Consider the following 24,458-nt stretch of genomic DNA (forward strand, 5'->3'; position numbering starts at 1 on the left):
CGCAAAGGTTTCTGAATTGGTTTGGACCCCCTAGGTGGTGCTGGGATCGAGATGTTTTGAAAAATTGTATTTATGGTCCGATTTGGCTCATATTCAAAATATATGTTAATTACATGAAAAGAGAAATTTTTTCAAAAATTATACCCTGTAGGTTGCCTTGGTGACGAGATATTTATGAAATAAATAAACAGACTTTCTTCTTCTACATATATAAGAGGCAGTGTTTGTACGTATATTTGCTATAGACTAAAAAACTACTGGACCAATTTACACACAGAGAAAATAGGAAAAATAAAAGGAAGAAAAGGAAAAATGGGGAAAAGGGAATAGGAAAAAGAGGAAAAGGGAGAAAGGGGAAAAGAGAAAAAGGGAGAAAGGGGAAAAGAGAAAAAGTGAAAGATTACATTTTTTGAAGTTGCGTAATATTCAATTTTTTAATGTTTTATCAAAATTTCAATTGTGTTCATTTACTCTATATATATTCAAATCTAGCAACAGCGAAGCATTACTGGATCTGCTAGTATAAAATAAATGTAAATCCATAGGTAAGTTAGAAGTTTTAATTATCATTATACCTGATTAATGTTTTTTTGGGGGATATTAAGTTATGATATCACAGTCAATTTTTATATCTTGATGAATCATTCTGATTTTTAATTACAATTTTTTCTGTGCTCTTATTGTATAACTTTAGATTAAAAGTATTCAAAATGTTGTTTGGCATGGTTCAGTGGCAAATTTTATCACAAAAACTTTTCTGGGCTTTTTCTTGAATATATTTTCAGTTGTTAAAAATCTGATGAATGGGAATATCAATTAATAAAATCAATAAAACTTGTATTTATCACTTGTATTGAATTACGTTATTAATAAGTGATTTTATAGCTTTTTGCTTACTTAAAAACTGCTCTCCTACTCTAATGTATCCTATTTCATAATAAAAATCAGATATAATTTTTATTTCCATGAACCTCCATGACAGAATGGTAGCATCTTTGTCTTTTACATGGTTTCAGTCACTTTTACATATTAAGGTACTATAATTCGTGTTCTTGTGTAGCCTGTAGTTATTTTATGAACAAGTAAATTAAATGGAGTATATTATTTGTGATTAAACACAAAGAGAATAGAGTTTTGTTTCCACACCTATAACATTTTTTCCTGTAATATTTGTATTATTATTTATTTTTCATAACAGTAATAACTTTTTTTTTTAATTTTACAGTTTATCTGGTTGCCCAAGAAAAGATAAAGTAACACCAGAAAGTAAGTAATTATAATATAATTAAATATTTTTTTTATAATTTATTTTTATATCTATTGATTTATTTAATGATATTTAGGAGTAGTTAGTTGCTTTATATCCTTTTTACCCTTAAATTAACACAAATAAATAATAATTATTTTAACCCCACTTTTTTTAAATCTAATCCATTCCTGCACCCCTGCATCCTTTAAATCACAGCGGGGTAGAGAGCTTTAATTAGTTTATTATTTACATTTATTATTATTATTATTAGTTATTGTTTATATTGTTTATCCTTTAATTTTTTTTTTATATATTATTACTATTTTTATTACTATTATTATATTATATATTCTACTATTTTGTTTTAATTTTCTTTTTTTTTAGTTTTGTTTTTATTAATAGCTCCGAGCTCTGCCAGAAATTTATTGTTTAAGAGAGTTTATGGGGTTTGAGTATATACACTATTTCTTCATAGAAATCCTTTATTATATCAGTTGATAATTTTTCATTATTTAAAATTAATGTTTAGATTAATTTTACTATGCTATTGTTGTTTTTATAAAATTAACCTTTTTTTGCATTTTGAAAAATAACAAAAGTTTTTTATTGTGTTATATTTTCAAAAAAATTAAAGAAATTCAATGGATTATTCGTTTTCTAATTTAAAAATAATTAGTTAAATTTTTTGGTTAAATTTATATAATTTTATGTACATTATGTATCTGAAAACTTTTCATAACAGTATCATTAATATTTGTGTTAAAAGTATTATAAAATGATTATTATATTTTGTCAGTTAATAAATATATAACTCTCTACCCGCTATCCTTACTCAACATTTTATATCCATTTGCTCTAATTAATTATATACATTTAATTTTATATATTTATATATTTATTAGTTTTCAGTAATAATATTATAATAAAGTAATAATAATAATAGGTGTGATATTTATTAAATTATAATAATTATATTAATATTGATTGATGAATGTGTGTATATACTCTTAACTCTTTAACTCAGGAATTCCAAGCTATAATATTTAATATTGATATGTGTATAAATTATTAAAAAGTAAGTGCTTGTTTTTTCTATATTTTTTTCATAATATATTTTCTGTATCAGAATATTTTATAAAATATTTTACTAATACTTAGAAATTCTTCATCTTCTTATCATTATCAATAATCTCAACTAATAATCTATTTTATTTATTATATAACATTTAAAATGTTGAAATCCAAAACTGAGATCAGTTGTATGTTATTTGAATCATCTTACACATTATCAATGCAATTAGCTAGTTGGTAAATTGACAGATCTTTAGGATTTATGAAGTAAAAAACTTTAGGGATCTTGTTGCTGTTGTTACAGTAATGCCCTTTGATAATAATTCTTTAGTAAAAATATAAAACTATATTTTTACCCTATTTAACAACAGATAATCTAAACTGTAACAACATCACATGTATGTTACATATGTATATAACTGATGTTAATGTAGAAGAGGGAAGAACAATGTGATGTTGTCCATATTAAGGCCAGTGGATGCTGCCAGCATATGAAACAATAATAATTTAATTTCATAATTATTATTTAAATCAGTTAGTGATATTTCTGGGAACTACTTTTAATAATACTGAAAATACTAGACTTCATGTAATTGGGTTCTTAAGATTTAGCTAATAATTATTTTCATCTTCATGTAGTTAAATGCTGAAAAAATAATATAATGTAATTCATACAGATTTTTCATTAATGAACAGTTTTTTTTATTTCTAATAAACCACTGCATACAAGATGCAACACTGCTGTGGTACAGCCAGAACTTTGCTCATTTTTAATCAGTCAGAACTTTGTTCACTCTAGAAAATAAATATTCACTTGGTAACCAGTTCAAAATTATACTTCCAAAATGATTAATATAATTTGGATTTTAACTTTATTTGATAAAGCATTCAATGTTCTGCATAAAACTTAGATTTACATAAAATTAATATTATTATAGATTAGAAAATTATCATTACAATAGTTCTTCCTAAAAAACTGAAAATCATTTTTCATAAAAAGCCAGCTGGTAATGTAATGTACAAGTACTTTTCTTTCATTAATTAGTTATTTTAACTAGTTTTTATGTATTACAGGATAATAAAAATCAAAATTTTTAAAATCAGTTGAACAAGCACTAATATTAAATATGCAATCATTATTCTTATTATTTTATAGCTGGGATTACTGATATTAAACTCTCTTAATATAATATTAAGTATTAAAACTGGCATCTTATCTGTTAACTCTAACCCCGCTGTGTAGTATTGGCGATGCATGAGACAATCCTGAAATGCCCTACACCAGGCTGTAATGGCCGAGGGCATGTCTCAACAAATCGTAACACACATCGCAGCCTATCTGGTTGTCCAATTGCTGCTGCATCTAAACAAGCTTCTAGAGAACACAGGACTAAACGTACAGGTGAAAATTTGTGATCTGTCATTTTATTACATTTTTTCCTGTCTTGTAATATTTTTATTATTTTATTTATTATGGATGGTTTTTCCAATGCTTTATATTTTATTGCTTTTGTATGTTTATATGTGTATATGTTTGTAGTTTTTTTAACTGATTTTCTTATGGAAAATCATAAATTAATAAATTCATTACAGTATACTTCAGACATGATTATTTCTGTAATTTTACTTTTTTGAGTTATCTTACTGATAAAATTTAATTAAGATAAAGAAATTATGTAAAATAATTAAGTCATTACTTTAGGTGATATCCATCGTGCTTTAATTTAAGGGTGAATTGAATGATATGTATTAGGGTAGTACAGTGGGTTACCACATCCTACCTTACAAAGTGAGAGATTGACAAAGTCCAGAGTGGACCACTTGTATTTTAATTCTCCCAGCATCTCAGGATAATTTCCCATCCACTGTCTCTGTTTGAACAAAATAACCTTTGAAAGGTACCTTTGATAGGCCTGTGGAGTAATATTGTCATATGACAATAATTGAAAATGGTGATTAATATTGCAGTGATAGCATTACTGTCTTTCATCTTGAGGTTCCAGGTTAAAGTATTCGTCAAACATGACATTTCTCAAATGCTATAAAATTTACTATTATCCATCCTAGTAATTTTTATGAGGGATCAGCCTATTCTTCCTATTTGAATAAATAAATAAACAATTAATGGATTGTTATTTGAAATTTTCTAACAACTTTTCTATCGCTTCAAACCATTTGCACTCATCGACATTGCTCTAAACTCACAACAGTCAGATACTGCATTCTGTTGGGATTAATTAACTAGTTTTTGGAAATATACATTTCCTGACATTACTCCTCCCTTACATAGACCATTCTCCTTATATGTTAATGAGTTAATAGCAGCTGTGTCTTCTTTTCCAAGGATTTAGCTTTTGTTTTATAGTTGTGTTTTTCTTGCTTCATTTTTTTATTTTAATTTATAATGTTCGTTGAATTTTAATTTAATTTTGTGTATAAATATAATTATGCTTCATATATTGCAAGAATGTGGAAGCTTACAACACAGTAATTGTGTTTTACTTCCTAACATTATTCAGAATCTTTTAAATATTATTATAATTTTTTTTTAAACTCTAATCATTACGTATTATTCATTTGAAATATGCATACTATAATTTAATATCTGACTGGACCCCTTCATCCTACATAAAATATAATATAAGCTGAAGTTATTCATCCTTATTCTAGAAAGTATTCACTGGACCTTATTTCTTATATGTAAGATTTGTTTATATTTATTATAATTATAAATATAAATATAATTCAAACAGTTGTTTTTTTAGTTTCCCCTGAATTTCTTTCCTTGCTTTCATATTAACTTGGTAGATGTTTTATCCAAACATTTCAAACGGAAGTAAATAATACACATAAGTAAATAATTTTACATCTAATAGATGAATTAAATTATCTATGAGTGAAGAATTTTATGAATTGGTCTTGTGTTTTTTAAGTTTATCATGTTCATGCATACATATCACCATGTATTTTATGTACCAGGAATTAAAATTGTGCATTTTATATAGATTTCTGTAGCATGAATCTTATTATCCTAAAACTTCAGATTATTTGAAATGCATTGCTTGAAAAAGTCTTAAAATTTTACTCTCATTATTCTTGTAAATATTAGTTTTCAAATTCAGTTCAAGCAAATAAATGAAAATATTGTAATATAAACAGTTGCAATCATTTATTATTTTCTACTTATCAGAATTTATGACATAGTTTCCTTCTAATGAGTCAAAAGTATGTACATATATATATTTTTTCTCACTTCTGTACATTATATAGTATTTGATTCAGTATTTACTTCGTACATTTAATTTTCAAACATACTTTTGACAGTGTTTATGTTAGGATTATTATTACATTGATTTGATGATTTGGAAATCCCATCAATCTGCAATTCATTTCTTGGGTTACAAAGATTGCTGCTATATATATCACATCAACTATTGTCATCATCATTAAGTATTTATAAATGCCAATGGCATATGGTAAAACCATCCTCAAACATTATTGAACTTTGTTAATCTATACAAAAAATAGTTTATTAATTGTGATTTTAGCTGTTAGCACATTAATATCCTTTAATTTCTATAGTCACATAATATTTCTTGAGATGTCACAGTTCTTGCAGAATCATCAGGTTTTAAGGGATGCAATTTACCATGGTAAGATGATAACATTTATCTTGTTAACAAATTTTTAAAAAGAAAATATAATATTGTCATAATTACAGTTCCCAACAATGATTTATAGATGGAAATATTGTGTTATATTTTAATTTCTGTATTTTGTTACTTATAATAAAAATTGGTTGTAACTTTAAAATTTACGTACTTATTTTTAATGGTTTATTATTTGCATGTGTTATAGTTTATTTTATTATTTTACTAATTTTCTATCTGTTAATATTATTCATTTTTTTGTTTTTTTTACTAATTGTTATTTATTCTTGTTATTTTTAATTATCAAAGAATATTACTTTTCTATAGATAATTTATTTTTGAATTATCTTTAACTTTCACTATAGTCCTAGAATAATATTTTTTATAAAATTTATTCTGAGATTTTAATGATATCATTTTCTGTATATTTTCAGATATTAATAGTTAATATAAAGTATTTTAACATACATTTTGTGGTATTAATAAAACCAAGTTATGTTTTTTTGTATAATTAAGACCTTTTGTATAAATCATCTATTATTACTGTAACATACTCCTATATGAAAAATGAACTGATCTGTTTAACACCTTGATAATAAAAATAATAAAATTTATTTAATTTTCTTCTTTAATACTTTTATATTTCTAAGATTTATCTATCATTTTAATTTCTTATGGTTTAAAAAAAAATTAAACCCACAATCACATCTACAAATTATTATTATATATAATTCGTTATTAGTAAGAGTTCATTGTAATTTTTTTATATAATATTCTTCAGAATTTTGCAGAACATCAGATAATTTTCTAACCATAGAAATGTTTGTTTGGAACCTCTTCTAAGGCAGTATATTATTAAAGTGTTTAACACATTTTGTAAAGAAGTAGTAACAGTGAATTACCAACAAAAATAGCTTTAGAAAAACTAAATGTTTAAACTGGGGCTCAATCTTGACAAATTTTCTTGGAAAAAGAAAAGTTAGTTAGTCATTTTGAGAGCTCTAGTGAAACTTAAATACAATTCATGTCATTATTATTATGATGAACCACTTCTTAATGACTTAATAATAACAGATTATATTGATTTTTCAAACAGATGCAAACACTTTTGTACTAATATTTTGTGTGCTAGAACCAATGCTGATTCTTAATGATTTCATGAAAAATTTGCAAGAGTAAACATAACATCTTGTATTTTTCGTAATGAATTCCATAATAATATTAAATCTATAGAGCATACAGGAAAGTTAAGGAAAATTTTGGGGTACATAAATTAAAATGTAATAATGTGTTAAACAAAGATGGTACACCAATATATAATACGAAAGGTAAAGTCGATAGATGGGTGGAATATATTGAAGAGTTATACGGAGGAAATGAATTAGAAAATGGTGTTATAGAGGAAGAAGAGGAAGTTGAGGAGGATGAAATGGGAGAAACAATACTGAGATCTGAATTTAAGAGAGCATTAAAAGATTTAAATGGCAGAAAGGCTCCTGGAATAGACGGAATACCTGTAGAATTACTGCGCAGTGCAGGTGAGGAAGCGATTGATAGATTATACAAACTGGTGTGTAATATTTATGAAAATGGGGAATTTCCATCAGACTTCAAAAAAAGTGTTATAGTTATGATACCAAAGAAAGCAGGGGCAGATAAATGTGAAGAATACAGAACAATTAGTTTAACTAGTCATGCATCAAAAATCTTAACTAGAATTTTATACAGAAGAATTGAGAGGAGAGTGGAAGAAGTGTTAGGAGAAGACCAATTTGGTTTCAGGAAAAGTATAGGGACAAGGGAAGCAATTTTAGGCCTCAGATTAATAGTAGAAGGAAGATTAAAGAAAAACAAACCAACATACTTGGCGTTTATAGACCTAGAAAAGGCTTTCGATAACGTAGACTGGAATAAAATGTTCAGCATTTTAAAAAAATTAGGGTTCAAATACAGAGATAGAAGAACAATTGCTAACATGTACAGGAACCAAACAGCAACAATAACAATTGAAGAACATAAGAAAGAAGCCCTAATAAGAAAGGGAGTCCGACAAGGATGTTCCCTATCGCCGTTACTTTTTAATCTTTACATGGAACTAGCAGTTAATGATGTTAAAGAACAATTTAGATTCGGAGTAACAGTACAAGGTGAAAAGATAAAGATGCTACGATTTGCTGATGATATAGTAATTCTAGCCGAGAGTAAAAAGGATTTAGAAGAAACAATGAACGGCATAGATGAAGTCCTACGCAAAAACTATTGCATGAAAATAAACAAGAACAAAACAAAAGTAATGAAATGTAGTAGAAATAACAATGATGGACCACTGAATGTTAAAATAGGAGGAGAAAAGATTATGGAGGTAGAAGAATTTTGTTATTTGGGAAGTAAAATTACTAAAGATGGACGAAGCAGGAGCGATATAAAATGCCGAATAGCACAAGCTAAACGAGCCTTCAGTAAGAAATATAATTTGTTTACATCAAAAATTAATTTAAATCTCAGGAAAAGATTTTTGAAAGTGTATGTTTGGAGTGTCGCTTTATATGGAAGTGAAACTTGGACAATCGGAGTATCTGAGAAGAAAAGATTAGAAGCTTTTGAAATGTGGTGCTATAGGAGAATGTTAAAAATCAGATGGGTGGATAAAGTGACAAATGAAGAGGTATTGCGGCAAATAGATGAAGAAAGTAGCATTTGGAAAAATATAGTTAAAAGAAGAAACAGACTTATAGGCCACATACTAAGGCATCCTGGAATAGTCGCTTTAATATTGGAAGGACAGGTAGAAGGGAAAAATTGTGTAGGCAGGCCACGTTTGGAGTATGTAAAACAAATTGTTGGGGATGTAGGATGTAGAGGGTATACTGAAATGAAACGACTAGCACTAGATAGGGAATCTTGGAGAGCTGCATCAAACCAGTCGAATGACTGAAGACAAAAAAAAAATTAAATCTATGAAAGCTTTTAGATGACTCAATTACTCTGATTAATGAAAACAGTTGTTGTTTTAATTAATTTAGATGCCAATACTTTTAGTTTACTCAAATGCTGTTGGATAACATTAATTGTACGAACTCAGTCAGTAGAAAGATTTTATTCAACCAAGCGGATAGATGTTATATTTAGTTATTTACTTTGTTCCATTTTAGTGAATGAATATGTTGATGAAGATAAAAAATTTTGGATGAATTATCTAGAGTGGAATGGTAGGAATTTAGAATTGATGTAGATGAATTTAAAATAACTTCTAAATACTAATAATAGTTTTTATAAAGCTCTGAAATAGAACAATGAACATCCACCACCAGGGGAAGGTACTTTTAAACAGCTGGTACTGAAGATTTTAAAGATACAAACATTTTATTATGTGACAAAAGAATAAGAAAATTAATTTTATGGTTATGCAGCTTTATGACATAAAACTTATATATACAAAACTACAACCAATAATGCCCCAATTATTCATTATGCTGGTATTATATCTCAATATTTACTATAATTAACGCCTGCATTATGTCGTAATAATTATCATACCATCTCTTAGGTTTGTAAAGCAGATGTTTGTTATGAACTATATTGCTGTATATTCTGTCAATCTTTATTGTATTTCATTCTCAGGGGATTTTAGAATCCTCAAAATTTCATACATTTATTAAACTTATACTGATTTGATGGTTTAATATGATTATAAAATTGTTCAATGTTTCATATTTATTTTGCAGTAGTGCCTCCACAAACAGATTGTGGCTTTAAACCACAACAACCGCCACAGCAGCCGCAACAACCACAGCCACAGCAACAACAGCAGCAAACAGTTCCTGTGATGTCTAGTGCAGTATCGCCATGTGAAGTTAAACCATGTTATTCTTTACCAGGATATCCAGACCCGTCCATTAGTCGTTCATCATCAGAATATGCACCATCACCATATTATACTGCGACAAAACCAACAATAAAACCGACTAAAATTTTACAACAAGAAGATGATAAATCAAAAACAGTACCGAAATCAGAAACAGCAAGTAGTTGCTGTCGTCCTGACATGATTGTAAAACCTGAAGTAACATCATGTAGATCTCCTCCACCACCTCCTCTAAGACAACCGACATACGATTCATATTTGAATCATGATTCAAATTCATCATCTGTGTCAAGTATGGATACAATGGGTCATCATCATTTACATCCTCCACCACATCTTCCTGTCCCACCGCCTCCTGTTCCTCCACATCATATACATCCTCCACCACCTCCATCATATAATTCTATGAGTCTTGTTGACGATAATCGATCCCTCCAGCATCGTTCACCTTATGATAATAGTTTGACAAACTCATCTGAAGAAATATATCAAAGATCAGAACGTAATTATGCAAATACAACCAGACCTTCATATGGTTCAAATGGATCGACTACAGAAATGTCAGCTGGATCACGAGGTTATGAAGTACGCAGTTATGAATCAACATATGAAAGATATGATGCTAACTGTCCACAACAACCTCGATATCCAAGTGAATATGCTGAATCAGGATATGATACGCAACATCAACAGATGCCGATTATGAAACAGGATCAACCAAATGAACAAGAGAATAATGAAGGACCTCTATACCCAAGGTAACTATTATGTAATATGATCATAGCAATACTTTTTAGGATGTCACTTTTTATTTTTTATGCTAATATTATATTAATAATGTTAAACTTATTATATTACACTATTATTGTATGAATAATTAAACTAAACTAGTAAAGTAAAATTAAATTATTTGACTAACCCAGATTTCTTATTATTTTATATGAACACAGCTAAATAATGGAATAAAAAATTCTGCATCCGTAACATAAGATAATCTGTTGCAGTTTACTACAGCACTATTTATATTTTATTAACTTAATAATTTCTGAACTTGTGTTATTTTAGTGCTAGTATTAAATAAAAACTTGAAATTTGTATATAATATATTTTTACAATACCACTGTATGTTAAAGTATCAAAAATTATACCAATAGGTTAATAATTACAATAACATCATTATTAATAATGTATGTCACCTAAATGGTACTGCAGCATATTGCTGTCAAGCACTCAACTCATTGCTATGAAGAAAACATCTAATCTGTTCTTCATCTATAACATGTACACAGTGCAATACTTATAAAAACAATATGTACATCACTAAGTCTGTAATCTTAATATCTGAATTCAACTGATGATTAAACAAAACTTAGTGCAGTTGTTTGAAAGCCAATATAGTGGTGTTTTAGGAACCAGTCATCTTATGTCTATTCATCATCTGTGGATATATCTAAGTTAACTAAGATTAATTAACAGTCATGATTGTCAGATTGATAAGTAATCATTTATCTGTATTGCTAGCTCCTGACAGTGGATTGGTGTCAGGAAGGATACTTGAATAAAAAAAATCTTGCTAATCTCCTCTCGGAAAAAAGGAGGATAAAGGACAAAAAAAAATTTTTTCAGGCTGTTGTATCATCAAAATCTATCAAATAATAATATACCAGCAGGTTTACCTCTGTAAGATAATTATAGCTACTACTATCACATCACTTGAACAAAAGAAAGCATAATTAGTTAGCATTCTTTTATCATAGAAATAAAATCATAGAAAATATAAAATGATTATATAATTTAATACATTTTTAACGGTTAGATGATGAAGATAAAATTTAATATACATATTTAATATACATATTCCAAAATGATGAACATTAAACTGATTCCCAATAAAGACCTGTACAATAAAACAGAAAGATGCGATGAAATGCGTAAAAGATGCAATGAGAAAAGAACTTCTACAGTCATCTCTCTGGAATAAATGACAACAGATTTACAAAAAAAATCATTGAATTTCTCAGTTCTAGAAAAACAAAGAGCAAATCGCTGAAAATGATTTAAGAAGATCAGCAGAACTAAGCGTAATAGAAGAAGCCATTAAAAACAGAAAAAACTAAGAAAGAACTAGAAAATCAAAATCAAAGGTTTCAGGGAAAACCAAAGTCAAAATAATGACAAAACACAAGAACAAGCGAAAGCCATGTCTGAAAGAATTAAAGCTTACTGCAAAATAGAAAAGTCATAATGCATAAGGAGGATTTAATTTATCCCTAAGGGTGGGTGATTAGGAAGAGGTGGAAACTTTTAAAAAAATCCTGATTAAGAAAATAATTTACATTGATTATAAACTGATGATTCTATAACTTAGGGAAAATCTCTTGGAATAATAACAATTCTGGAAATAAAATATGTTAAATAAATAAAGGTAAAATGCCAGTAGCCTAGCCGTATGTTAAGATAAATCTACATTTGTATCTATGTTACATTTATGATCTTCCTAATTCAAGCCATAATATATACTAATAATATGGTCTGTATTAATTTTAACTAAATGAATAAGAATGATGTGGTTATATGAAACTGCTTACAACATAAATTTTGTGATATGAAGATGGTGATACAAATAGAGATTCACCATGTCAAACCAGTTCCCTGGATATTACTAAAATTAAAAAAATGCTGCATAAAATTTCTGCATGCTGTTATTATTTGTTAGAGGCAAATAACCAATAGCAGCCCATGTTACTTAAAAAAAGTAATAATCATTAAAAAAGAAAATGCTAGAAAGTTCATTTGTTATTAATTACTAACACTTGTGTATGGTACAAGATCGATTATGATGTGTTCAGCCAATCAAATCATATGGAATTCTCTATAATTTTGTATGCAGTAACTGTGTCATTAAGTTTATATTTAATTAAACTGTTTTTATTATCTTACTACTGATATAAGTCTACAAACTTTGCTATTCACTAAGTTCCCTGGTACTCAAAGATACTTTTTCTTATCTCATTCAGTTCTATATAAGTTGCTTTAATGATACCTTTTTGTTATTTTAATAATTTTAAACTTCCAAATTTCAGCTTATTTTTCTAAAATATTTCTAATTGTTGTGATCAATTCAAAACATTAGAAGCAGTAACCACTCTTTAATAATTTTTATATATAATAGTTTTTTTTTTTTAATTCCTCATCTTCTGTTGGTATATTAAGTTTGAAAATGTACATATTTAATTTAACAACATTTTATATCATCATTTACACCTTTTAAATTTCACCAGTTAACAATTTTTTTCTAGCTTTACTTTTTACAAGTTCATTGTTAATATTTTTTTTTTGCAGTTGTGTTATATCTTTTCTGCTTCCGAGACCTTAAGTTCCTTAATTTGTAAACTGTGTAATAACTGAAATTTTACTGGTCTTTTTTCCATTTCATATGGTATGTCTAATATCAAATATTTTATTTATAGAAGGTAATTTTGTGTTTGTGTTACTTTTTTTCAATTTATAAAATGCAGTTTGATTGTAAACCCCATTTTTTTTTATATGTTCTGAAGTGTTACTGATTGGGGGGTCATTAGCAACTAATAAATGAATACATGAAATTAAACAGCAACTGTCATTTAACATTTACTATTTACTGCAGCAAATTTATTAAACATGACTTTAGGTATTTGCATTTTATCCTAAATTCACTGCCTTCAATTTTCTGTATGCTATTTTGTAAGAAGTTTCAGATTCCCTGAGAACAATCAGGTTGTAAGGGATGAAGTTTATCCAAGTCTTGCATTCAGAGGATAAGCATTTTCAAATATTTAGATGTTAATTAAAATAGGAAAAGATAAAGTAGCAGTGATTTTCACTAAGTTTTTATTAATAGTATGCAATTCTTATATTTTCTGTTTCAGACCAATGTATCATTATGATCCATCAAATGGTAATGTACCGGCAGGTTTTTCTCCAGCAGCAATAAATCTTTCAGTAAAATGTGTAGCTGCAACACAAATGAAATGTAACGAACCAAGGTCACCTGGAGGTGGTTCTGTCATGGACTTGTCTACATCCAGTGTTACATCTACAAGTCCACAGGTAAATAACATTTTTTTAATGATTTTTGATAGTATTTTTAAGCATCTTTTTCAAATAATCAATTTTTTTATGGTGTGAATTAAAAGTCATAACTTTACATTTACTGAACTGAATTCAAGCCAGTCGTTTCTACGATTGTGCCAATAATTGAGTATAAGTTTCCAGTGATCAATTATGCCAGTGATCAAAGTATAAGTTCAAATTTCAAAACTTATAAGATTATATTTATTAGTTCATATGCTCCAATCTCCATAAATTACTGATGTACTTATTTGTACATTAGTTCCAAGATTTGTGGCAAAATGACCAATCTCTGTTTTTAATCTGAAAGGTTCTGGGTTTGATCAGATTTGGCATTTTTCACAGATTGCACAATAGTGTCATCAGTCTTTCACTGGCATGGATTCATTGCATAGAAAAAAAATTAAATTTATAAATAAATAGAGTAAAAATCATGTATGACAGAAGCAATCAAATATTAAAGTAGAGGATAATGTACCAGTTTGAGATTTTGAATTTTTATATCTAAGAAGTAAAGTAACAGGGGATGGCCAAAGGTCAGGTAAATATAAAAAATAAACTGGCAAATGCAAGAGCTTTCATGTTAAAAAGGGAAGTCTGCTGTTATCAAATAGACATCAAAGGATTAACAAGTCACTAAAAATATTTATCTGGAACATAGCATTTAGTAAAATATGGAAAATAAGAAAAGAAAGGAGTAGCAAATACTTTAGAGATTAATGTCACACGGCATGCATGATTCTGTTTGGTGTCATAACTAAACATTTGTAAGTGATCTGAGATGAAACATGTCATTCCCAAAACTGACATATCCATTCTCAGGGACAATCAACGACTTATGCAAGGATTGCTAGAAAAGTGGTTTCTTATTTCCCATTGCTACTTTCATTGAACTGAATGTACTGTTAAAACATTATTTCACATTCCAAGCCTAGTGAAATGCACGTTATATTCACCCCCTCTTTTACTTTTACTCTATATCACTTTACCCCTATATGACTTTTACTCTACTTACTATAGGAATCACTACTATATACTGAACATTACTACAATTGGAAAAATAACTCTTTATTTCTTTTTTACTTAACTGTTTTACTTAAATCACAATCATAAAAGATATTAGAATAGATTAGTGTAGAGTAAAGAATTAGTATAACCCCTTTTATTAAGACAATTTAGAATTCATACACTTTGCCTCTATCCAGTAGGAGATTTTTTTACATTCTTAATGTTGCCCCTGTATTACTTTTGCAGTGTTTTTGCATATTTAGTTGTTTAATTTTTTTTTTTTTTTTGCTTGAATATTCAGTTAAATATTATATAAGTCTTACAAATATATGTATACTCTATATACATGTACCTGTACAGATGCCCTCATCTGTACATTTTCACCTTACAGTTAGCATAAAAAAATAATGAAAGAGAATTTATTTTATTTCATAAATAATTGTTTGCTCTAAGCAATAAAACATTGGAGATTATAAAAAATAATTGTTATTCATAAAATGTGAAATAGAGCAATTACTGTAACCAAAAAATTCTACATTTAAACAGAAGTTACTGATATTGGAAACAGATGCATAATTTTATAGAATTCATTACCCAAACTATTCATGTGTAAATGGAAGTGTATCTTGTTTCATTATTCTTCTACAAGTTCCAACATACATTTCTTGAATGTAATCTTGCACTTCCTTATAAAGACTAAATGTGAATGCATGGACTATGTAGTCGCATGGTGAAGTAGATTATTTTTGGACCTTTGAACCATAGCATGGACACAGAGCGAAAGCATTAACGTAGAGATACATATAATCAGAAAATAAAGTATTAAAATTTTAAAAAAATAATTGTTTGTCTTGTATTGACATTAATTTTTTTTTTTTTTGCTTTTTTAGGCTGCTCCTTATGGTTCAAATAGCTTAAGTCCACATCAATATGGAGGACAGAGAGGTAGCCCACAAGCAGCTAAAAGTCCTCATCATACTTCTAGTCCACAAGTGCCGAGCCCACAAGGGCAGACTCTCGATCTTAGTGTCAATAGGTAATATTTATTATCCTAAATTATATTATTAATTACATGTATTGAAATTTTTTTTATTTAAAACCTTAATACTATGTGTCTTGGAAATAATAATGTATAAAATAATAAGTATGAGGTAACTCATTACTGAAAAAATAATCATTTTTATCAATATAATTTAGACTTCACTATCTACTGATTTGTTTACCATCCTTCCAAGCTTGATCCTGAGTTACCAAACATTAGGTTTGTGGAACTGTACTTATTTATTGTTTTTAACAATTCATTATATAAAAAGGATAATCGCTTAAAAGAAAACGATCAGGTATCCTCCAAGTCATCATCAGCATCATCACATTGTTATCTGCCTTGAAGCAAATCCCTTATGTTACATCCATCCCTACTTTCCTCTTTCCATTTAATTTTTTTAATTCCTAATAGCTCCTATTTCCTTTTAAATCACCTAAAATTTTTATTCTTTTCTTGCCTTGTTTTTGCAACTTCTGCTGATTCTTCTATTACTGCTTTAACTAACCATTCTCTTTTAAGATAATGTCCCAACCAATTAGGTTGCCTGCTCCCAAATGATCCCATTAGCCTCGACTATCATTAATGCAGTTACTTATATTACTTCACCCTGTGTTCACTTAATCTTCTCTAATCTGTTCCACATTCACATTTCAAATGCAGCCTTTTTCTTATTTTCTTAGTTTGCATGTTTCACAACTATATGAACATTTACTTCAAGCATAGTGTTTCACAAGATACTTTTCCATATCATTCTCCATCTTATTACACAACAGCTATTACTCTTTTTTAAACGCTTCCTTCCTTAACCATTGATGTTCTGGTTTTTATTTCATTTTCACTTTTTTAATCTTCTGTTAACGTGGTACCAAAGTATCAGTACTATTTACTCCTACAATTCTTCCTTGTTTTACATAAATATTCATCGGTATATTGTCATCGGTATCCTGTCCTTATTGCTTTTGTTTTCTTAAAATTTATTTTTATTTTAAATTCTGTCATAACATCAATTGAGATCATAGTGTTTTTGTCTTTAACAAAGAATATCAAATATCTGATGCAGGACTTGTTAGTCCTGCATCTAGTCTCTTTGTTAAGAGTAAATATTTTATCATCAGTGTATTAGATGTGAAAATAGTTGAGCAAAAAACATTATGAAGTATGAAATATTGTTATAAAACAACAGAGTTTCCCATGAAACACTTTTATATTGAATACAGTTTCTTAAAGTAGAAAGAAATAAAATCAAAGCAATAGAAGAGATAAAAAGAAAGACTAATGGGTAGTTTTTCCATTATTCATTTCACTAATCTTTTCTTGGATGAAGTATTTTTTAAATATGTATATGTAAAACATTAATTTTGTTTCCTTTTAATTAAAAATGTGTTTTTTATTTTATACTTTGCTTTTCACTGCATTTAACCTTAACCTAATTTATTAAATTAAATGTAAAGAAAATTAAATAAATAAGAAAGAAAAAGTTGCTATTTGTAACAAAAATGAATGATTTAAGTCAACATAACTTGAATGCAAATATTTAGAGCTTATTGTGTAAATAAAGATTGCCATTTTATTTTAAAAATGACTTGGTTCTGCTGCGTTTTATTATTTGTTATTCAATTTTAAAAATATATTTTTTTAACTATTGAGTATTTAATATAAAGGTTTTATTAAAATAGGTTAAAAAGTTAATCAATTTGTGAAAGATTGATGAAATTAAACATAAAATTGTCCCTCCAGGTCCTAGTTCTTATATATTGCTTAAAAGGAAAACACCTTAGTTTAAATTCTGATTTATTTTTCCTACTAAAAATGATTTTAAATTTTTATATGCTAAATTCTTATCTCTCTAACCATTTCTCTAAAAAAACATTATTATTTGTTAAATAACAAAAAACTATTATTGTCTTTGTTGTTTGGGAATGGAACTGTTGTTTGAAATTTCATAAAATGCTCTATATGAATGATTTTCAAAAAAGTCTTTATTTTTTAATCTTTTTATTAAAAATAAACCTTTGGTTAATAAATTATAAAAGAAAAAAAACTTTTATCCAGGTTAGAAGTAAAGAGAAAAAATATATTCCAGTTTGAATATTTATTCAGATTAGATATTAGTTTAAATTTTTTTTTAAATTGCACTAGGATATTGTTTTAAATAAGATTTTTTTCTATTAAAAATGTCTTGCTAAAATTCTAAAAATGTGATCATATTTAAAAACAAACATTTTCTCAAAGTATGGCGTTTATCCTTGTTTGGAATTTAAGTAATGTTTCAGTAAAAGAGCTATAAATTTTAATAAAAAAATTTATTTTCACTTGAAAATATTTTAAATATGTATACTCACTCAGTAGATCTCTTCTTTATGATTTATTTTTTTTTGTTTTATACATATACATTTTTTTTTTTCATCAAGAGGAGATAGCCTGCTTGAATTGTGATTTCAATTAGGGTTATGGTTAAGTTCATCCAACGAGTTTTGTAAAAAACAAATTGACCCTTCTTACAAGATGCCTGGACAGAGTGCCAGAAATTTTGTTAAATATGTAGTTTAATTCCATATTCCATGAACAGCTAAAATGCTATGAAAAAAACATATTCTGATCTAGTTATATCCACAAAACTTCCAAATTTTTTGTATGTAGATATTATTTATTCAATTTTTATATCTAATGAAGTAAATATTTGTAACATGATGAAAGAGAAAATAAATTTTAAAATAAATAAAATTTCTACAATTTACTGTATGTATTGCATAAAGAGCTATGAATTTTTAACAGTGAATCATAATCAGATCAAATTTATTATAATGTAATTTTTTACTTAAATTACATCTTTATTATAAGTTTTAAAAATGTTACATTAAAATGATTTGCTGATGCTATGGTAGAAGCAGAAATGGGTTACTAACTCTGTGTTAGTGTTGAATCATTGAGTAGATATAGAAATTTATAAAAATCAAATTATCAATGGATGAAGCCTTTACTTGATGAAAGTCCATCATAACAAAAAAAAAAATGAAAATAAAATATATTTTTAGATTTTCACAAAATTAATTTAAAAAAAGAATAACAGCTGTTCAGTACACAGTAACTTCTTTAGATGTTACTTACAGAATACCCATTCTGTACTTTTTTAAAATTAATTTTGTGAAAATGTAAAAAACATATTTTGTTTTCATTTTCTTTTTGTTAAAAATCAAACTTTCTTACAAAAGATAATATCATTATCAATTGATATGTATCAAGATTTATGTAATTTTTGTTCTTTAATTTAAATAAATTAACTTAACATGATTAAACACTAGTATAAATAACTTTACATTCATAAATGTGATGATGCTTTGTTGTTATATTTTGTCATGACTGATTTTTGGTAATATGATATCAAATTTCATTAGTTAGGTAATTGACATGATACTGGATTTTTTATTGTGTGTACTCAGAGTTGGGTGGTGCGTTTTTAGGGGCACTGGTCGACCTGTATTCCCAGGTGCTGTCCCACCTGGAGCATACAGTAGAGATTCAACGCCAGATAGTGGTGGTTCTCATTATCTTGAGTCATATAGAGACGTTAATGGTAAGCTATTTTTTATACTATTATTTCATATTACTTTTTTCTATAATAAAATCACCATAACTTATATCCATTTTTTTTGCAAAAATAAAACAAAAAATGGGTAGCTTACTTCTAGAGTTAAAATAATAAAAGTCATGTTTTTACTATGTTTTTATGACCTGAAATAATTTTCTAAAACAGCATGGCTAATAATGTTGATTTTATGGTGCTATAGGATTCAGTTCAAAATTTCATAAAAACATTAACAATTTGCATAATGCTTCAAGAGAAGTGTAAGAAACAGCTTTAAGAAATCTAGAGGGATATTTTAAATTCCATGAAATCATTTTTTCAGCCTTTACTCGAATAAAAACCTCTATTTGATGTAATTTACAGCCTTTAATTGATATACTGCAATGAACCAAACTTACCGCCATTGCTACCTCAACTTCAGGATATGTTATGCAGCTTTATTTAGTGAGCAAGGATCTGTTGGTATCTATACATCCTTTGATGATGATTTAATATTGAAGATGTACAGTATTTTATTAAATATTCTGTTATATTGCAAAATGTAATATTTTTTGTTTATGCATAGCACAATCAGATATTTCAAACTTCAAAGCTTCTCTGGTGAATTTCATAACTAATGAAAGAAATATTTAAAGAATTAGTTTTGAAGAATTCCAACATGAAAGGGAAGAATGACAAATGTAAATCTAACTATACAATCAATTTTTTAAATGAAGTTTTTTTATTTAGAAAAGAAGTTGTTCAAACACCTTAATCATAGAAAGCTCTAAAAGGTAAAACTTAAAAAGGAAACATAAAAGATCCTTAAGATTAAATTTAAAGATAAAACAAAAATTCCTTAAAATTAGAAACATAAAATTTCTAAGTTAAAACCATCCATTTAATTAAACATAAAATTTAGGAAAGAGTAGGAAATGAAAATGATACTTTATAATTTTTTTTCATCCATATGACAAAAGATAAAATTGGACTACACTCTACTTATGTTGATCTAAATAATTGTTCTCGGTATTAAATTAACATCAGAATTGAATTAAAATGTAATAAACATTAACGTTATAAGTCTAGTATAGGAGCATTGTTTAACTACGTAAGAATAAACAAATAAACTCTATTAACTTTTAATTATAGTTGTTTGCAAAATTTCCATTTGTAAGTAGTGTAACAAAATAAATTAGAGGTTATTTCATGACTATATTATTATATGTTTTGAGGGTAGATCAGGAAATGGCTGTAAATAAAAATAAACTCTCTAAATATTTTTGTATTTAATTATTTTGTTTTATTATATTATTAAAAATGACATATTGTTTCTTTCTTGATACTGAGTCTTGCTGTTGGCATGACAAATTGTATCTACCATGAATAATGTGGGTGTACTATATTTGTTATGACAACATAGTGTACTCTTATTATTTGTTTACAAGACAACATATTCAATTTGTTTTTGAATGAATTTACTTTATATACCAATGTTTTAGTTTACATACAGTAATTAGTTTGTCTTTTCTGCCGGTTTACATACTCAGATCAATATATAGATGGTACATTATTTTTCATCATCCAGTCAAGTTGTGTATCTTCATCTGCCATAAATTACTTTTCCTACTGAAATCACAATACTTATTGTTTGTGTTATAATTCATCAAACCATTTTGATATACTTAAATGATTCAAACTTATCACCATTGCTACCTCAACTTCAGGATATGTTATGCAGCTTTATTTAGTGAGTGAGGATCTGTTGGTATCTACGTCCCTTGATGATGAAGTAATATCGCAGATGTATTTGTGTTCTCGCTTTACCAGAACACGATGTGTTGAAATTTACAGCCCAATAAGTCTCAGCTAAATGGAATCAAGTAACAGATAAAATTAAAATTTTACTAATACCACTAGACCTTGATTTTCTTAAATAATGAATATTTTTCTTCTGCACTTTCAGCTAATTTTTTTCTTAGTTGTCCTTGAAATTTTACCAAATTGTTTACTTCCCAAAAATTTGTATGGGCTATTTCACACGGTACTTGTGTATTAATCTTAAAAGTTGTATTTTATAATTTTAACCATGATGGCAATATTATGGATGAAATATATAATACAGGTTATGATGAGATTAAAAGAAAAGATGTGCTAAATGATTTAATGGAACTAGAAAAGGAGGCAGTGATATGCTTTTAGATATGAATGAATAAATAGATGTTGCAATGAGATGTGATATTAGCAAATAAGAGAATGATGTACAGTGAAATTAGTAAAGTAATGAGAATAACAAATCATATTAATGAGAAAGAAAAAGATGAAAGAGAATATGTGAAGAAGGTGAGGTGAAAACTTAAATATAGCATAAAGAAAGATGAAATTTTTGACACCCAATGTGTTACTTGGAACTACAGCTTAATTAAACAACTTATTGCCCTAGAAATTAGAAAATGGCAATAATATACAGCAAAATGAAATGTTGCAGTGGGTAAAACTTAAATCACACATTTTGTAAAAAAACACAAATAGAAAAAAAAATAGAATTAATGTGATACTACAGTATATTAATCTTTTACTTGTTTAAGGTCAGAATGTAACAGTTAATAAAATCTGTTTAATTGGTGACAGTTCTGTTTTGTTGTAAATATAAAGGTCTCAGAAAATAATTGTAAGAAAAATGTATGATTTTATTTTTTTTAATAGCTAAGATTATATTAATCTGAAATACAAGGTGCTACCCAAAAGTTCGGGGAATTTCAACATAAAAATAAAATAGCTTACCATAACTTATAATTCCCATTGTCTCCTTTAAAGTAATCCCCTTGAACATTGATACAGTGATCCCAGCGTTTTTCCCATGATTCCATGCATCCCTGGAAGTCTGCAGGTGTGTGTTCGAAGCACATTCTGTGTTTCTTCCTGAATCTCCTCAATTGTGTTAAAACGGCGGCCTTTCAATTGAAATTTTATTTTCAGAAAGAGAAAAAAGTCGCACGGGGCAAGGTCAGGCGAATATGGTGGGTGGGGATTTTTTTGGCTGAATTTTTCAATTCACTACAGACAGCTACACGATTTTGTTTCTGGTCGCTGTTCAACAGTCTCAGTACAAATTTTTCAGCAATGCGTCTCATGTTCAAATTGTCCGACAAGATGCGTTGCATGGACCCATATGACATTTGTATGATTGCACAAACATCATGGATTGTTTGTCTACGATCTGCAACAATAGCTTCTCACACTTTCGCAATGTTTTCCGGTGTTGCGCTCGTTGATGGTCTTCCTGAACGCTCATCGTCATCGACTGTCGTTCGTCCAGGTTTGAATCATTTGTACCACAAAAAAGTTTTACTTTTACTCATAGAATTGTCACCAAGTGCTTCCACAAGTATGCGATGGGTTTCTGCACCAGTTTTTTTAAGCATGAAGCAAAATTTGATGCAGGTTCTTTGCTCTTTAAAATCTGCCATTTAGAACTTTGCCGAAGCAGTAAAACACAACGTTACACAACCACACGAAAGTCAACAATGCAGCCTCTCACCGTCACAGCTGCTGGAACACTGATTCACAAAGAGTACTGTCAGCCACATCTAGCGGCAGCAGGTCGTACCAGCAATGGTTCGCACACGAAATTCAAATTCCCTGAACTTTTGGGTAGCACCTGGTATATTAATTGTGCTGATAATTCATACATATCATCGTAAAATAACTATTGTCATTTTAATAGTATAGAAAGTTATTTATTGTGACAATTAGTTATTAATAGAAAAGTAATTCTCCCATCTAACCAATATATTAAACCTACTACTTGTCCATTTGACTGAGCTAAGTTTAAACTGTTAACTATCTACTGTGTGTGTGTGTGTTTGTGTGTGTATATATATATATATTAGGTTATCATTTAACTCATATCACCAAAAGTTGATATGTCATGATAAATTAGAAAAAAACTGATACTAAAGAGTTACTCCTTTCTGATTATGTTTTTTTTCTTTTTTTAAATATATAAACATTATTCTAAATAATTGATTTTAACATTAATACCAATTATTTAGTGTTGCTTTTTTATTATTATTCAAACCAGTTTCTCTGCTGTAAGAATTAAATATAAGGAATTTATAGAAAATCACTTATTAGGAAGACATTGATGATTGTTTTGTATAATGAATTTTAATTTCATAACACACATGTTATTCTTAAAGTTGAACTATTATATATGAAGGAGATTGATAATTGAGGTACTTATAAAAGTAGTTTTTCTTTTAAAAAAATGTACATATAAATATATTTAGGAACATAAAAATACTATGCTTACATTTACTTTTTATGGTAGATTTATTGATTTAAATAATTTATTTAAAAATGTATGTGTTTAAACAGGTAATTGAGAATATAAAATGTTATAGGTTACTTACAATTACAAAATTAGAACAAAAGAAAATTCAGTACAGAAGTTCAATTAAATCGGTCATATAATGTATGACTAATAATTTTTTTTTATCATAATAAAACTTCATTTGGTTTAAAAGTAATATTTAAGTAAATACTAAAGGAACTTAGATGATAATAATAATTATTATAACAATAGCTAAAATTTTAAAATTGTATAATTCTTTTCATAAAGTCATAAAGATCATTTAATTGTTTACTTAAAAGAGAGGGGTTGTAAGAGCATCCAAATTTAATTAGAAATCATTGTACTTCATAGTCAAAATGTTTCTCTGTTCATTTAGTTGAAACCAAAAAAAACATACAATATATACACTCACACATAAAATTGCAGTGAATAAATGACTGACCAACTGACTTGTATTCTCTTGGGAGCAGCTGTATTACCCAGTAAGTTGGCCCGTTGTTATTGACATTGCTATAGTAACATATCTCTCAAATTGTAG

The 24,458-nt window shown here is 27.6% G+C and overlaps 1 protein-coding gene across 1 annotated transcript in view; it reads left to right on the top strand.

Moving 5' to 3' along the window:
- LOC142322948 (uncharacterized) overlaps positions 1–24,458 on the top strand; it is a 224,878-nt gene that overhangs the window by 146,811 nt on the left and 53,609 nt on the right. Inside the window, exons 6-11 of the mRNA XM_075362041.1 lie at positions 1,226–1,266; positions 3,564–3,722; positions 9,696–10,593; positions 13,744–13,924; positions 15,844–15,989; positions 19,439–19,572. Of these exons, the coding sequence (XP_075218156.1) occupies positions 1,226–1,266; positions 3,564–3,722; positions 9,696–10,593; positions 13,744–13,924; positions 15,844–15,989; positions 19,439–19,572 (1,559 nt within the window). The remainder of the gene's footprint in view (positions 1–1,225; positions 1,267–3,563; positions 3,723–9,695; positions 10,594–13,743; positions 13,925–15,843; positions 15,990–19,438; positions 19,573–24,458) is intronic.

This window comes from Lycorma delicatula, chromosome 4 (assembly GCF_047948215.1).
Source record: "Lycorma delicatula isolate Av1 chromosome 4, ASM4794821v1, whole genome shotgun sequence".
Lineage (NCBI taxonomy): Eukaryota > Metazoa > Arthropoda > Insecta > Hemiptera > Fulgoridae > Lycorma > Lycorma delicatula.